At 42.6% G+C, this 16122-nt stretch overlaps 1 protein-coding gene and 1 long non-coding RNA gene across 10 annotated transcripts in view; one reads left to right on the top strand and one right to left on the bottom strand.

The window, feature by feature from the left end:
• Positions 1-202: 202 nt before the first annotated feature.
• Positions 203-16122, top strand: part of EPC1 (enhancer of polycomb homolog 1) — a 64458-nt gene continuing 48538 nt past the window's right edge. For 3 of the 7 annotated variants that reach the window (XM_066199998.1, XM_066200047.1, XM_066200036.1), the window contains exon 1: positions 14357-14790. In XM_066199998.1, the coding sequence (XP_066056095.1) occupies positions 14638-14790 (153 nt within the window). In that variant the 5' untranslated portion in view covers positions 14357-14637. Of the gene's footprint in view, positions 485-1103; positions 1332-14356; positions 14791-16122 lie in introns of those variants that run through there. The other 4 variants (XM_066200008.1, XM_066200056.1, XM_066200026.1 and 1 more) reach the window with 3 other exon arrangements.
• LOC136298918 (uncharacterized) lies at positions 1027-14996 on the bottom strand. 3 transcript variants are annotated; one of them, XR_010723412.1, is made up of 5 exons: positions 14858-14996; positions 12087-12141; positions 7870-8016; positions 6143-6179; positions 1030-1106 (listed from the first exon to the last, which is right to left on the bottom strand). It is a non-coding gene; the product is annotated as an uncharacterized lncRNA (long non-coding RNA). The 3 variants fall into 3 exon arrangements; XR_010723411.1 differs by lacking the exon at positions 6143-6179 and having other exon boundaries at positions 1027-1106; XR_010723414.1 differs by lacking the exons at positions 6143-6179; positions 12087-12141 and having other exon boundaries at positions 1027-1106.

Raw genomic sequence — 16122 nt, 5'->3', positions numbered from 1 at the left:
CTGACTCAGCTCACTAACTAGAGCCTCAGCATCAAATTTCCCAACCCACTTAATTTGAAAGCCTGCCAAGATAGGTGAAAGACCTTATAAATATGTAAAGCAGGAAGTTCAAATTACACAGTGATGTAAATTCCCAGTGATTGATGCCCTTTTAAAAACAATAAAAATCCTCGAGAAAGTACAATGTTGGTGAATGTGCTTCCCTCCCGATGCTGTCTGGCGGTGCCGTGCGGAGTTTGGCTGATGTATTGTACTTTTCGTGCGGATTTTATTTTGGATTTCTACCACTTCCTGGAGGCCAGGGGGAGGCACAGTGGGAGGAACCAAAAAACTCGGTGCCACAGCCATTTTGTTTGTGGGCAGCATGGTAGAATTCTGTCAGTCAGTATAAGGAGGGGTTTTTAAAACAGTATTTATGGAAAAACTATTCCTGCCGTAACGGATGTATCTGTTGAATTTAGTGTTAATTTAGTTCTTTCATAAGGTAGGTATTTATAATTGTAAGTAAATTGAGTATTTGGTGGGATTCGAGCCTCCGCACTTTCCAGGAATCATGGATTTTGTTTCAGGCATGACTGGCTCTTTCGGATGCTGCGAGGCTGCCGGAGCCCGGCGGGGCGGGGGTGCCGCGGGGGGAGGCCGAGGGATGCGCCGGGCGGCACAAACTTGCTGCGGGGTTCGGAGTGGGGGCGGGGGCGGGGGGAGGGACGGAGGGAAAACGGCGAAGTCTTGGAATTATTTTCTCCAACTGTCTTTCTTTATTAATTCTCAAGAGGCAGCTGCTCTCTCCGAGGGGAGGATGAGGCGTGGGATTGCGCGGGGCGAGCCGTAGTTTTGCAGTGTCACCGAAAACCAGCGCTAGACTTTGGTCCTGTGTGCTCCAGAGGCGGGTGTAAAATGGCACACTGCATTTTTCCAGGCGGCGGCGGCGGCGGGGGGAGCGGGGGGCGGGCGGGGGCGCCGCTGCCCGCGGAGCCCATCGAGCCAACGCCGGCCCCGGCAAAGTTGTGACCCCGGCGGCACCGGGTCCCCCGCCCCGGCTGCGGCCGCCCGCCGGCATCGCCCGCCGACCCTCGGGAAGCCGCCTCCTTCCTCGCCCGGCGATCCTGGGTGACGGGGAGGGGGAGGAAAGAAGAAAAAGAGGAGGGGAAAAAAAAAAAAGAAAGGAAAAAAAAAAAAAGAAAAGAAAGAAAAGTCTCACTTTCTGCATTTGCGAAATATTTTAAGGATGTTCGGGAAGCCCTTTGCAGCATGGAGGTGGCTGGTTGTAGGAGAGCGAGTATGCAGTCCATATTGTTACAGCCCTTTTGCAAGGGCTGCCTTCTTCGAAGGTAAGTTTGTGGTTTTAACCAAAAATATTCGTTTCTGCGGGTTTTTGGCATGTATTAGTGCTGTGGAGGATTTTCGTTGTGTTGGTGAACAAAACGTAGTCTTGTATTTTTCATAGCTTTGATCTCAGTGAATCCCACCCAACGGTGTCTCCTTAATAGCGACAATTACTGAAGTCAGTTTTGTTTCCTCTTTAAAATTTTATACACGCGAAGATTAAAAACAATTTAACTTCAATTTAGGAGTATAAGAACTCAAATATTTTCCAGATGGACTTGGGGTTTTTTTGGTTCTGGCTTTTTGTTGGGGCGGGGGGGCAGGGGGGGAATTCTTCACCGAGTATTAAACGGATCCAGGACCAAATATGTGACTGTATAAATATATATAAATATATATATATATATAAATATATATAAATATAATGCAGCTCTCGTGTATAAAGAAGCATATTATGTTGCTGCTGTATGGTCTGATGGTAGCTAAAAAGAGTTTACAATGCCATTTGTGATGGCTCTTGATGGATTACTTTGGTCTAAAGTAAGGGGGGGAAACTGCCCTTGGTATGGTGAAGGTGGAGATGAACATAAGAGGGTTTATATTAAGTTATGTCTTTTACTAAACAGTGACCTTTTTATTTACAAAATCCAGCTCTTGTGATAATTAGCTTAAAGCATTAGTTATATAAAGGTTCTTATTTCCCCACACTTCACTTACATGTCTTAGTGTTTGGTTGTTTTTTCTTTTTTTTTTTTTTTGGGGGGGGGGGGCGGAGGGTGCTGAGTGATTTGTTTGATCTTTTTCTTCCAAGAAGGTACATTTGGGAGACATTTTGTAATTTTTGGCATTTTTCTAGGCGCTTTTTTTTTTTTTTTTTTTTTCCTTCACCCGGTGGGAGATCTTTTTTGTTTTGCATTGCTCTGTGCTGGTGGCGCTGTGGGGCTCCGAAACAATTCGTGTCCCTGGCTCTAAAGGGGGAGGGGGCCGGGGGGAGAAAGGTGGGGCAGGGGTTGATCTATTGTATCGTTTCTTTTTCTCTGTATCAAAAGTAACCGCAAATTAGTTAGAATGACGATGAAATTGTGTCTCTAGAAAATTGTAGTGTCGCATGAACTATGGCCCGGCAGAGGCATGACCTCACCCTTTCGCTGGTTTGTGTAATGAAGCAGATCCTTAATTTTTTTTTTCAATCCTGTACCTAGAGTCCAGTTTTGCTCAGTGATGAGATTTTCGGTCCCACCCCCAAAATGATTTTACAGTGGCTGCAGATGAAAGGTTTTTAAATGATTTTTTGCAGCCAATATGGAAGGCTTTGGCACACACTTATTGTGCAACTAGTCCATTGTTTGCTTGTTGGGAAGTTAAAGGTTCCATCCACGGCTGGTTCTCAAGCCCTGAGGTCCCCCTTGCTCGCGTGCTTGCATATGCAAATATCCTGATGAGGTCTATAGGAGCTTGGGTTGTGTATGAAGGTTGGCTTGAAAAGTAGGAAAACCTAATGTAGTCCTTCAGATCGTAAGAGGATTCACCTCAGGTGGGTGGGTTTTTTCTTTCCTCTTGCTAAGTGGAGCACGCATTTTACATGTCTTTATAAATAGATATATGTTAATGTGTGTTGTTTTCTTTTGTTACAACCTACAGATCACCTCGGTTCTAAGTGCAAATGGATTAGAAGGCTTTCTGCTAACATCCATATTAGGTGTAAGAAAACAGACGTGATTAATGTTCTGAGATGGGTGGGAAGACGTAGTCAAGCCCATGATCAGAGCATATATTGGAAACTCAACAGGTTCAGGAACAAATTTGACATTAAATTTAACACATTCTTAAGGAATCGATGTGCCTGTTATTTTGGAGTGATAAAAGCTGATAATTTTAGAGGCCTTTGCATCTATTTTACATTTCAATGTCTTCAGTATTTTCAAAGAACAAATTTGACAAATATTAGGCAGTTTGAAACAGTCTCTAAACTTCTTGTGAATGCTTAAATCTTCAAAAATGCATTTAGATTTTGGTTCAAAGAGTTTGCTCATTAAGCTAATTGGTTTTATGGAAACTGATAAACAACTTCAGTAGATCTCTGTAATTGGTTATCCTTTTTTAAAGGAAGGTAAATTTTGCTTTTGTCTTAGGTAAAATACATCTTGCAACCTTCTGCCAGTAACGAACATATATCCAAGAGAGCATCCAGCTTTTATCATCTCTGCTCTGTCAGACAAGATCTGCTTTTATGGATTCTTGGCTGGAGCAGAGACCTGGTGGCCTATGACAGTGCAGTATGATCATTACTCTTTGGTGTCTTGGTACAACTGTTAGATCTTGAGGACAAATATCAAGACATAAACTCTCTTAGAAAGTGTGGATTCTGGCCATCCTCCATTTTCATTTCTGAGACCTGATCACTAGGACATTTTGGGCACAGTTTATGCCAATAAAAGTAGTGCCAGTTGTTGAATCTATTGCAATAATTATCAATCTTAGAGAATCACTGGGTTATTTTAATTCTGATGCAGCTTTTCTTTTTTGACATCATTTAGACCAATGTTCAGTGTGCCCATCCATGGACAACAGTACTGAGCAAATGATAAACTGAGGTGCTTACTGAAGGTATTTCAATGCTCTTCTTATCATCCTGCACCATGAAAGTGATGATTTCTTGTGGCTGCAGCCTGTGCATGCAGGCCATGAACAAGCTGATTGTGGTGATCTTGCTGCTCAGAGTCAGTTCAAGCTCCGTGAAGTCAGCAAGAACATGAAATCTGAATGGAAACTTGCTTCACACTTGCTCCCCTCTCTTCCATTCAACTGAGACTACTCTTTAACTCTGCTTGTGGTTTTGCAACTTTGAAGCTGCATCTGATGAAAGTGTCTGATTTTACTCTTATCAAATCATAAGATGAGAAGAGTGAAATGCTGATCTTCAGTGGTTTTCACACTTATCTCCTCCTTCCTTTTTGAGCCATTGTGTTGCCAATAAGGAGTAAGAACTGTTTAAGATTTTGCATTCTCTCAAAGCTACATAGCAACTAATTTACCTCCTGCATCTTCTGCAGGAATGTCCAGAAGGGTAATTTCTGTGAGGAAGTTCAATCTTTATTGTGTTTTCCCCACCTACTCCTTCTGAAATACCAGTATGTGGAATTCCAGGACCTAAAGCATAAGTTTTTTTTGTGGGTTTCTTAATTTTCTCCCTTACATAGACCTCCATTTCTAAGGTGCCAAAACTAATGCATTTTTCTTTTAATACAGTTTCTCTTTTACCTAGAAAGTCTATATAGAGTCCAGACACCTTTGAAAGGTATTTGGGTCTCTTGGCTTAAAACTGTTTAAAGTATAGCATTGTACTATAAACCAATCTTTTTCAAGAGCTTAATTCAGCCCGACTGACCAAAATGTTCTTTGTGCCTTCGTGAGATTCCTCTTACTAATATTACTAGTATTATGTACTCAAGTAAGAGTCACAGTAAAAATGGCTGTCTAAAATTGTCAAGAGTAGTTAGTGCAAGATGTGTTGATCCCAGGCAGAAATAATCAGTTTCCAAAGTTAAACCAAAATACCATGCAAACAGTTCTTCAGAGGTGGGTTGGTGGTGTAGAAGAACGTTGTTTGGGGCTCAGTTCAAACAAAAGCCATAGCCCCTGCTTCATTCACTCCTATGTTGTGTCCTCCAGTTTCCTATGCTGTTTACATACCTTGGTGCATGGGACTCCTGTCTGTTATCTCTTGAGGGTTCCGAAGTATTCATTGTGTCCTTGATTCAACAAGGTTTCAAAGGTGGGGGGGATATCTTTACATTGGACACCTTGTTACATTATTTTGTTTCTCACTTTTCTTATTTCATAACTTTGCTAGCTCTACTTCCCCACATCATACTTGTCAGCATCAACTTGTAGCAATGAATAATTAGTTTAAAACTTACTTCAAGGATCACCTGCTTCCCAGCTGTGAACTAAGGACAATATCTTACATGGCTGCTTCAGACTCATCTTCTACAAAGTTAGGCCTCTCCACACTTCTTCCAGACTGATATTTGCCTTTCAGTGTTATGAAATTATCTGCTCTAACTCCTATATGCCAGAGGAACTGCTATTGCTAGCACATCCTTCTACATTTTGGCATGCTTCATATTTTTCCTCTCTTAGCAAACAGCACAAGAAGTTAATTCATGTTGCAGTGAAGAGACAATCCTAGATTTTAAATTCTTTAGTAAATATACAGGGTGGGGGAATGTCAGTGCTTTGAAATATAATTCCTGTGTTGCTGTTGTAAGCAACAAAATATGCCTTGGACAGATACGACCACACACCAGTGGCTCCAGGTCCTGTGGGCTTCTTTAGACCCTTTACTAAGTCACATTTCCAGTTTATTGGAACCACTGGACTGTCCAGGAGCAAGATAATACCAATACTATAAACTTCCTTAATAGGAAGATTTGTTCATCAATTCTCTACTAATAGTAGCTAGAGCCTGAAGTTGGTGGTCGGAAGGTATTGCAGTGCTTAAAAAGTCAGTACATTTGCTAAAAATTATTCTCTCTGCTTATCTCCCAATATAAACAACAGAGAGATGGGAACTGCCAAATAATATGTGAGTCCTAGTCTTCTCTACTTTTGCAGTGAATTGGGATGCTGTTGTGGAGCTCCTGGATGGTAAATGGAAAGTTGCTCAGAGCCATCCAACACCATACAACAGAAAACAGTCACAGATGTAATGTCTATTGCTTTGATCACCAGTAAAAATAACAAGAGCTCTAAACATAGTCCATGGGAATTCCAACTTGGAGCAAATTGGTGAAAATGGGGGATGCTGACTTACCATCTTCTCTTGTTGAGCAGAACCTAGATCACTTTTGCTACGAAAAGGGAAAAGGATGAGTTAGATTTTACAATGCAATAAGCACTGGGATTTCCAGAGGAAAAGAGAAAAGGTGGGGTTCAATCACATCCCTGCTCCCAGGACTGCCTCATGGATTTTAGTCAATAATGTTTAAATGTAAAATATAGGAATTTCAGGGAGGAGTGAGCAGATTTGTTCCTCCCAGAGCAGTCTTCCTTTTGTCAGGGTCTGTTTTGGTTTTTACTTGGGTTAGAGATCTGGGAAATGGGCCTGTAAGGTGGTGTTAACTTGCTCTTCCCTGGATTTACAGTAAGTTGGGCATCTGAATGAATCAGAATCCCTGTATTGTATACATTCATGTAGAACTTCTTTCACCTACCTTTAGATGGGTATTGTTAAATCTGTAATCCTCAGTGGAAAGAAACAGGTCAAGTAAATCATAGCTTTAAAAAATGACAAAAGGATCCCAACAACAGCAAAAACAACAAGCAAACAAACAAACGCAACCAGATTTTGGATGTCTGCTGTGATAAGAACTGTATCTTAAATTTAACTGAGTAACCTGTCTTCTGTGACTAGTTCAGATATGAATGTCCTCACTTAATCAGAGATATCCCATACCTGTGAGTTTGCTAATACTGACCTGTGCATGAGTTAGGTAATGAAAAGTTAGCTCTTAATCCTCACTCCCCTTCAGAACCTCAAGAAAATGACTAAATGGAAGCAAGACCTTTGGCCTCACACAGGTGTGTATCTGGAATATTCATTAACACAAATAAGAGTGAGTTTTCCATGTTTGTTCAAGGAGACTTAAAAATCAGGTGACACAGATCTAGGGATTTCAGGGCATCCCTTTCTATTTACTAAGGAATCTTGGTGCTGCCATAAGCTGTTGACTAAAATGATAACTTCTTGAAAAGGTCCTTTCACCTGACAGATTTTCATCTGTAATGCTGGGGTAGACAGGGCATGTTTTCTAGCTGGATTTAGTAAAAAGATTTTTTTTTCTCAAGAAAATTTAAAATTTAATTTTAAAGGTTGTAATGCAGAGCAGCTGTGTTATTTCTGATGGTCTACACAAGGCAGAACATCTTGATGTCTTTAGACAACGTGATTGTGTATTCACAATTGAAGAGAAGTGCTGCAATCAGCATCTTTTAAGGAGAAACTATGCTGGATAACAGAGGGGGAAGAGCATCCTTCTGATAACTCTGCATAGACACTCTCTGTTTAGCCCATATTCATCTATAAGCACATAATGAAGGAAGATTCCATAAGAAAGTATTCTGCTTTCTTTCATCATGTCTGAATCAATTCCAAGTTAAAAACTGGGTGTTGTGGGAATCTGTGGGATTTGGAAGGTCTAGTCAAGCAGACTTTCAGATGAGCTACTTTAATGTGAGAAACTGTTTTCCTTCCCATCTTTCATATTCTCCCTTGATATTTTTTTTTTTTTTAATTTGGTTGTGTCTCTTTATGCTAGCACCCTTCTTGAGTTGCTTATAAATCAAAAGCTCAGCAGACTTGGCACGTGTGACCAGTGACAGGCTGGTGCACATTAACCCCAGTGTTAATGACAGGGGTCTTTCATGTTCCCTTGGTCAGAGGAGCAGAGTACTAAAACAGCCATAAAACTGACACACTGCCCAACAGGAGAATGTGAACAGTGTCTTTTTTGGAGATGGATGAGGGGGTTAAAGTCTTACCTGCTTGTAACCTGAATGATTTGAGAAAGCCACTTTCCATTTGGCTCTGTTTCTCAGGTTGCCCTTACAGCAGATATGAGCATTTCACAGGGGAGGTGAGAAGAAAATTCTGGTCATATCACAGCACCTCTGGTTTCCATATCCCACCTACATTAGTGACAGAGAAAATAATGTAATGTAATTTCTCTATTTCTCTTCTCACAGCAGCTTCATGTTTGCATCTAAACTGAAACACTTCCATCTCAACATGTGCCCATCTCCCATAGGTTGTTTGCATTCACTGAATGTTGAAAAAGCTCAGAAATTGCATTTTCTTCACGTTAATCCGATCAGAATTTTACATTTTTAAGCATCTGCTATCATTTAAATATATATAAATAAGGATATCTCAAAACAGTCTCATCTGATCAGTTTTATATTCAGAACTAGCCTCCTCTGCTGGATATTTACAGTCAAACTTAATTCATTAGGCCTTTTTTTCCCACTAATGCAGCGTTATTAATTTATGCTTTCCTAAGTGTATATATAAACATTCAGTTATAAATATGATCATGATTATTTGTATCCTAGAAGGCAAGCAATATTTTTATAACATTCACTCATGCTTAATTTCGTATAAATCAAACTGCAGTGTGTAAAAAATACACTTCTAAAATTGAAAGAATATTTGTGTTCTTGCAAGATAATAACAAGCTTTAGAAATCCAAAAGCTGAGTTATTTGTATTTTTTTTCATTTCTTTGAAGAAATGTATTTATGTTAAGTAAAGATGGTACAGCCTGTATAAGGTACTTAATAACACTTTCCTATTAATTTGATGTGAAATTCAGAGTTCACTCACACTGTAGGTATGTAGGTACATCCTACTAACAGTAAAAAAAAAATAAATCTACACATACATATTAGGAAATGCCTCTTCATTCCAAGATGCAAATGTACTTTCCTGCACCAAAAGATTTCTGAAGACAAGCTAATTCCTATCTAGGTATAAGTCACTGTTTTCCTCAATTGTGTGAGGGAAGCAAATAACCTACTTTCATTGTGATTCAGGAACTGCAAATTGAAGCATTTGGCTTTATATAGTAACTCTGCATTAACTTAACTCCACATTATTTGACATCAGCAAGGTAATTCTGAACTTTGAAAATACTTGATCATACTAACCAGAAGCCCTGAAACACTTGAAATGACTTTTCATAAATTGACTTTCAAGACAGGATTTCTCTCTTGGAAGTGTAAGGTAAAAATCTAAAAAGTTAGAGCATGTAAGAGTAAAACATTCAGGTCTTGCTATTGAACTGAATTTGCTGTTTTATTGCATTTACATAGAGCCAGGCAACTACTAGGGTAGAAGTAAAGTTTCTGAAGTCATGTGCAGGCACAGAGCCTGTCCCCAGTTCACCCCTTTATGCCATGCTGGGGTGTGAGCACTGACAGTTGAGGTCTATGTACTGGTGCCATGTGTGTGTGTTTGTGGTGGGGTGTTTTTTTGTTGTTGGTTTTTAGCTTAATGGTCAATTGAAGGATTTGGGACACTGTGCAGACCTGTGTACAGATATAATTTCTCTGCTTCTGTTTTCCTTTTTTAGCTTTCCACCTTATACTATGCAGAATATCAAAGTTAGACAGCCTTAGCTCTTTGATTGATGAATTAGCAATTGTGTGGGCAGGAGAAGATATGGCTTTTTTATTTCATTGGTTGTTGGTTGTTTTGTTTTGGTTTGGTTTTTTTAATTTGGTAGTGGTTTTGCTTGCTTTCTTGTTTGTTTGCTTGGGTTTTTTAATTGGTTTTTTTTAGGGTTTTTTTTTGCAGAAAAAGCATAAGGGTTTTACCCTTCTGCTGGTTCTTCTACTAGAAATAATACAGGATCATGTGACAAATTTAATTTGACTCAGAGTTTATTCATGTGTTATAATCTGATGTTTGCAGAAGTCCATGCCTAAGTCAGAGGTGGTAACCAGTCCACCCTGCTCAAATTGTGTTTACCTAATAAATTGCGATTTTAATATTATTATTGTTTTGTATGTCCTAACACAAAATGTTTTGCATAAAGATTAAAAAAAACAAACCCAAAACAACCCCACAGAATAAAATCAGACATTTTTGGATTTTGTTTTGTTCCCTTTTATCTTACTACTTAATCCTAAACGATTAATTTGTGAAATGACTTCCTAGGAAAGACGACTAAATCAAGAATTCAAGGTGTATCTAGCATAGTATTTTAGAGGGGATATATGTTATAGAATGAAAACATGAGGGAGAAAATCATAAATCACTTTTAACAGTTTCAGTTCCTAGGATACCTGTTCTGAGTCCATTAAAACTTAAACAGGGAATGATGTATTTCGCAGTCTCAGCATAATTTGTGTCCTTTTACCACCACTGTATCTAAGAGAATAACTGCTTCCCCTATACTGTGTTTTTCCTAGACACATAAAAACTTAAGTCTCCAAAACAAGCTATATAAAGGAAACTGATTCTTTTCTGACAGTACTAAAAAAACTCCATCAAATCCTTTATGCTTTCAGATATAGCCCATTTTACCATTATCTTTCTTATCTATTCAGGTGATGTTGGGACAATGATGAGTCTGCAAAAGTATAATCCTTAGTCATTAATTCCTTTTGAAGTCTTCATAGTCCTGCTATGGACAACTGCCCCCACCACCTCTAAGAATTAGCTATCTCAACTGGAAAAAGTAGAAATCTGGCAATAGCTTTCGCTGCTCCTCTCTTAACTTTGTCTTTTCTCAGTAAGAGAATTGCTGGCTAGTGGCTTTTCCTTCTTTTTTGGATATGGTTCCATGATATATCTGTTTGAGGATCAGCTTAGTTTTCCTGACGATGCTGGACTCAACTTTTGAGTATTTAAAAAAAAGCATTAAAAAAATAAAACCAGGTCAAGAAAATTGCTGTATAAATAAATGAAGAGTTTTTAGAAGCAGGGTGTAAGGGAGTCACAGAGTGAAAAAAAAAACCTGCGAATATTTATGGATACAAAAGCCAGTGTACAGTTTAGTGTAATACAAAATACAAACAAACCCTAATTAAAAAAACAAACAAAAAACACCAATAAATGTTTAAGAAAGTTTTGGGATTTTTTTTAAGTTGAGCAACTGTCTCCTAGAATTTTATATCCTTAAAATACAAAATGCTTGAGGCCAAAAGGCAACAAAAATTATGTGGTTTAACCTATATGCACATCATGTGTAGTACTTTTGTGATGATTGCTACTAGAATGGGATGCAATATTAAACTCATGCAATTCATGCTTAAATAAATGACTGGAAGTTTTTCTTTAACTCAGAGAGGTTTTAAACCATAAAACTAAATAAATACCAAAATTTGTAAAAACTTGTCAAACAATACACAGGACTTGCAAATCAAAATAGAAGTTATGTTTTTGGGCTTCACAAACCTGAGTCAGATGAGAGCACAAGAGACCCCAACCCCTGTCTGTAGGTGCATGGATCAAGTTGTATCTTTGCCCATAATGCTCAGTCTGAATTTAATACTTTTGAATGTATTTTGAAATGGTTATATTTACCAGCTGCATAGCTGATACACAAAGTGCTTTCATTTTAGTTAAGCTTGTTCTTTTAATTGAGATCAAAAAAAGATAAAGCCTTAAAGAAATGCCTCAAATTATTTCAGCAGTTTAAAAACCAATAATGATAGAAATTCTAAAGTCATTATATAAATTTCATTATATTTCAGTTACTTTACCTTACAGTTCAGTTTTTAAAATAGACACATAGCACTTAGGCTCAACAAAATAATTTATACATACTGATCTTTCACAGAGAGCTTGCAAAGAGTATTTTGGTCACTATACAAAGCATACCAATTCCGCATTAGCTACTGTCATAGTGCAGCACCTATATTTACAGATGTAAAGTGTGCGTTTTGGTAAAGCTACAAAACGGAAAAAAACCCTAAAATACACCTGCATTTTCTAACCAAAAGGAAGTTAAAATGGTAATATCAGTCTGGTTATGTTCTATACCTTTTCCTGTCACCATCTTTTACAGAGCAGGCATCAGGGCTGATGTCACATTGTTTTCAATTATCATACTTTCCATCTTACTTGCAAATTAATTTTGAGGGCTAATCATCTTCTGCTACGAAATATTTAAACACAATCTCTTTCATTGGCAAAACATTAAAAGTTGATGAGTCCAAGAGTTTGAGGCCAAAACTTTTTCCTAATGCACTGACCTCTTTGTATCCAAACGTTATTGTCCATTCTGCTCGCTCTGCACTTTTCTCAAGCCTGTGGCAGGGTTAGAAATGCAAAGGTCAATTAAGGATAAGTTTGAACTTGATTATTCTTCCTTTATAGTTCAGGATATTTTCAATACTTTGCTTTCATTATGTTCATTATGTATTGTTTTCCTTTCATCAGTATAAGTGGAGAGTTATATTTAATGGCCTTTTTTTGCTTAGCTGCCAGGTGTTTCATTTTCATTTAATTTTTTAAGTCAAAGCTAATCTATGATGGCATATTGTGATTTTTGTGGGTTTTTTTCAGCACCTTATCTGTCTGCTAATTGGATAAACTAAATTATTCAGTATTTGTGGAAAAGAATGTTGAGGTTTTATGGGCAATTTATTTTAGGATTATATTTCTAACTAGTGTGTGTTTTAAACTTTAGAATTAGGGTAAAAAAAGCCATATGCATGTTTAAACATTTGATTCTGATGTAACTACCGAAATACAAATGAATACAATGATACTCCTTAGTTCATGCCACTCTCTTAAAAAAAAAAAAAAAAAAAAAAAAAAAAAAAAAAAGTCTCATTCTCTCAAGCAGCTGTCTTCCTCTGCATTACCCATTTGCAGTACAGGTAGTAGAATTTATCCTCCCAGAGAAGTTATGAAGCCAAATGTGTTGCAGCTTAAGCAGCTTGGGAAACCTAAAGGGTTTTGGTTTCCAGTCATGCAAATATTTGGCTTGAATCTTCTGTTAAGAACTGCACCTAGTAATATTTCATCTAGTGTCTAGTAGTGGCTTAAGGCTGGGGACGGGTATTATTTTTAAAGAGGTGATGCGATTTTAAAAATGGCTTTTGTTTCTATTATAGAGATTATTTCTAAAATTGCTAAGCAAACTAAGGTCGGGGGGGTTTTTGGTTGGGTTTTTTTTGTTTTGGTTTGGTTTTTGTTTGTTATATCTACGGCGTATTTCTGAAAGTTCTGTTTCCCAAGAGTAGTATGTGATAAAGAACTAAGTTCTGTCTACCGATACTCGTGTGACAGTAAAAACTAGAGAATTTTGCATTAAAAGTGGAGGGACACTTAAATTCAGTCAGCACACAACTGTCTCGCATTTAAAATGAAAATAAGCTTAACTTCGATAAGATGGATTTTACAACAGAGCTAGAATTACATGTAACCTGGTGCGAGAACACAGACGAGCGCGCCGAGCTCCTCAGCCAGGCGGCTGCAGCCCGGGCCTGGCCGGGCGGAGTGTGACGTTCCTGTGGCCGCGCTGGGATGCCCTGGGGCGGCTTGTGCAGAGAGCACCGAGACAGGGCTAACCCGGCATTTCCGATCCCTTGCTTAGAGCCGAACAGTGCATCAATTTAATCGACTCATTGAGATGTAAACGAGTTTCCCTAATCAGACATGCTCAAGTGGGTTCTACCCATTGCCTGGGTGAGCTCGCTTGAGCGGGTCACTGATAATAACTTAAGTCCACGCAAGGCTTAAACCAGTTCACGTGTCTGCACTTTGCTGCCGGACTAAGTTTCTGAAAACCTCAGAGAAACGGGGTGCAAATGCCGTTGTGGAGGTGCCCGGTTCTTACGGCTCTTCACCGGTTTCGGGCAGGTGCCCGTCTTTCCCCTCTATTGAGCACGGACGCGAACTCGGTTCGGCGACGCGGGTTGGGACAGCGCCCGGCGGGCGGCGGCGGGGTCGCGGTCGGGCCTTGAGGCGAGGGGCGCTCCCGGGGCGGCCCCGCGGTCGGACCCCGCCACTCGTGGGACGCCGGTCCGGCCGCGGCCGGGGGCATCGCAGCCCTCCGCGGTCGGGGTGAATTCATAGCCCCGTGCCGCTGTCCCGCGGGCTGGCCCCCGAGAGGCCGGAAAGGTCGGGGCCGGCACCTCCCCGCCCCTCTCGCCCAGGTTTCCCAGAGCTGTCATGGTCAGGCGCAGCTCCAGGGGAGGTTTCCCCCGGGGTTAGGGGCCGGGGGCTGCCCCAGCTTCCTCACCGCGGCAGGAGCGGAGCGCGGCTCCGCGGCTCAGCTCGGCGGGCAGAGCGGTGCCGGCACACGCTGATTAAAACGCCTTTGCTCCCCACTGCGCCCCCGATCCCGGTGCCCCGATCCGGCTCCGGCGGCTCCGAGCCTTCCCGCGCTCCCGAGCCCGCTCGGGCCGCTCGCAGCGTCCCGCGCTCCCGAGTCCGCGCCGCCGTGCCCGCGCCGCGCGCGCTCCCCCCGGGCGGCGCCGTGCCCGCGCCCTGCGCGATGCAGTGTGGGAATGGCTGTGGCGCTGGGGTTGGCTGAAAGAGGCGGCCAGTCGAGGTTTAATGTCCGCCATGTTGGCCGTGGCGTATTGAGCGGAACCGGAGCGGCGGAGGAGCGGAGCCAGCGCCCAGCCCAGCCGCGCCAGCGGGCGCCGCCGGGCCCCGTGTCGGAGTGGGCCCCGCCCCGCCGGGGGAGCCCCGGTCCCTCCATGAGATCGCTCGGCGGGGTCCGGCTCTCAGCTCGGAGCGCGCTTGCTGTCGCCCCCCCCTTCCCAGCCGGAGCCGCCATCGCCGCCTAACATGAGCAAACTGTCGTTCCGGGCCCGGGCGCTGGATGCGTCCAAGCCGCTGCCCGTCTTCCGCTGCGAGGACCTGCCTGACTTGGCCGAATATGCCTCCATTAACCGGGCCGTGCCGCAGATGCCCACGGGCATGGAGAAGGAAGAGGAGTCGGTACGTGAGACCCCCCCCCCCCCCACTCGGCCGGGTCCCACCATCCCCCCCGCACCCGGGCCCCCACCTTCGCCTCTGCGCAAGCACAAAATGGCCGCCATCTTCTCCCCACTCTCCCCGCCCGCCGGGAGGGGGGGGAACACCCGGGGCGGGAAGGCGCCGAGCCCGGCCGTCCCTCACCGCGCCCTGCCCCGGAGCTCCCTCACGGCCCCTTCGTCCCCCGCTCGTGTCCCGCGGCCGCCGGCGGCCCCTCCGCGGGGCCCCGAAAGGCACAAAGGGGGTCACGTGACACCGCGGGGCGGCCGCCATTTTGTGTCTCGGTCCTTGGGCCGGGCCTGGTGCGGCAGCCGCGAGGAGCAGACGGGGCCCGGCGGCGGCGCCGTGCGCGCGCTGCCCCGCCGGGGGGCGCTGCCGAGCCGGACCGCGCCGCGGGGGGCGCGCGGCGGCGGGAGCGCGCGCGGGCCCGGCTGCCCTCCGGGGAGCGAGAGCGGGGCCCGGTGGGGCCTTTTTGCCTTTTCTTTTTCCCCTGCTCGAGATGGAAAGTGGAAGGGTTTGTGTTTAGGTTTGTCGAAGAGCCCTGCAAGTGCCTTCACACAGGCGCGGTGTAAGGAAAGTTGTGATGGTCCCCACGAAAGCCAGTCCTGAAGCACTACTCAGTGCAAGGAAATCCGTGTTGGAGACTAAAAGTCTATCGCTTCCTGCTCGATTTTGCTATCTCGGTGGAGGATGAGACTTTAAACCATTTTAAACTTCAGGGTCATTTAATCATTCACTCAGCACTTTCCAGGATACGTAAAACAATCAGTAGCTGTTATTGCTGAAGGTAAAACACTTGGTCACTGTTGTTGTTGAAGGCTCTGTTCTGAAGTGCGTTATTTGCAGTGTTGTAAATCTTTAATTATTTCCGTAGTATAATCAGTTTTCCCCATCTGTGCATTAAGCACAGCAAATAGGGAAGTACTGTAGAAATACAGTTATGTAAGCAGGTTTTGAAATTTGGTGCTAAGAACAAAGGTGACACTAGCTCAGTGGGTTAGAGCAGCGTGCTAATAATGCTGAGGTTGTGGGTTCCATCCTCCTATGGACCATTCACCTTAGAGTTGGACTCGATGGTCCCTGTGGGTCCCTTCCAATTCAGAATATTCAGTCATTCTATGACAGTTTCATAGTCCTGAGTTTTTCTAGTTGTCAGACTTCCATTGTCCTTTGAAGGTGACAGGCTGTAAAGTTTCGGTTCATAGTTCTAGTTGTAGCAAACTTAGAGTTACATTTGTTTTAAGGGAGGTATCATCTTTAAATGGGGTTTCCTCTTTATGGCACTATTGCTCTTAG

The sequence above is a fragment of the Chamaea fasciata genome, unplaced genomic scaffold (assembly GCF_029207755.1).
Source record: "Chamaea fasciata isolate MVZ Bird 193981 ecotype frontalis unplaced genomic scaffold, bChaFas1.0.hap1 SCAF_1, whole genome shotgun sequence".
Taxonomy (NCBI): domain Eukaryota; kingdom Metazoa; phylum Chordata; class Aves; order Passeriformes; family Sylviidae; genus Chamaea; species Chamaea fasciata.
This window is presented reverse-complemented; position numbering and strand designations above follow the sequence as displayed.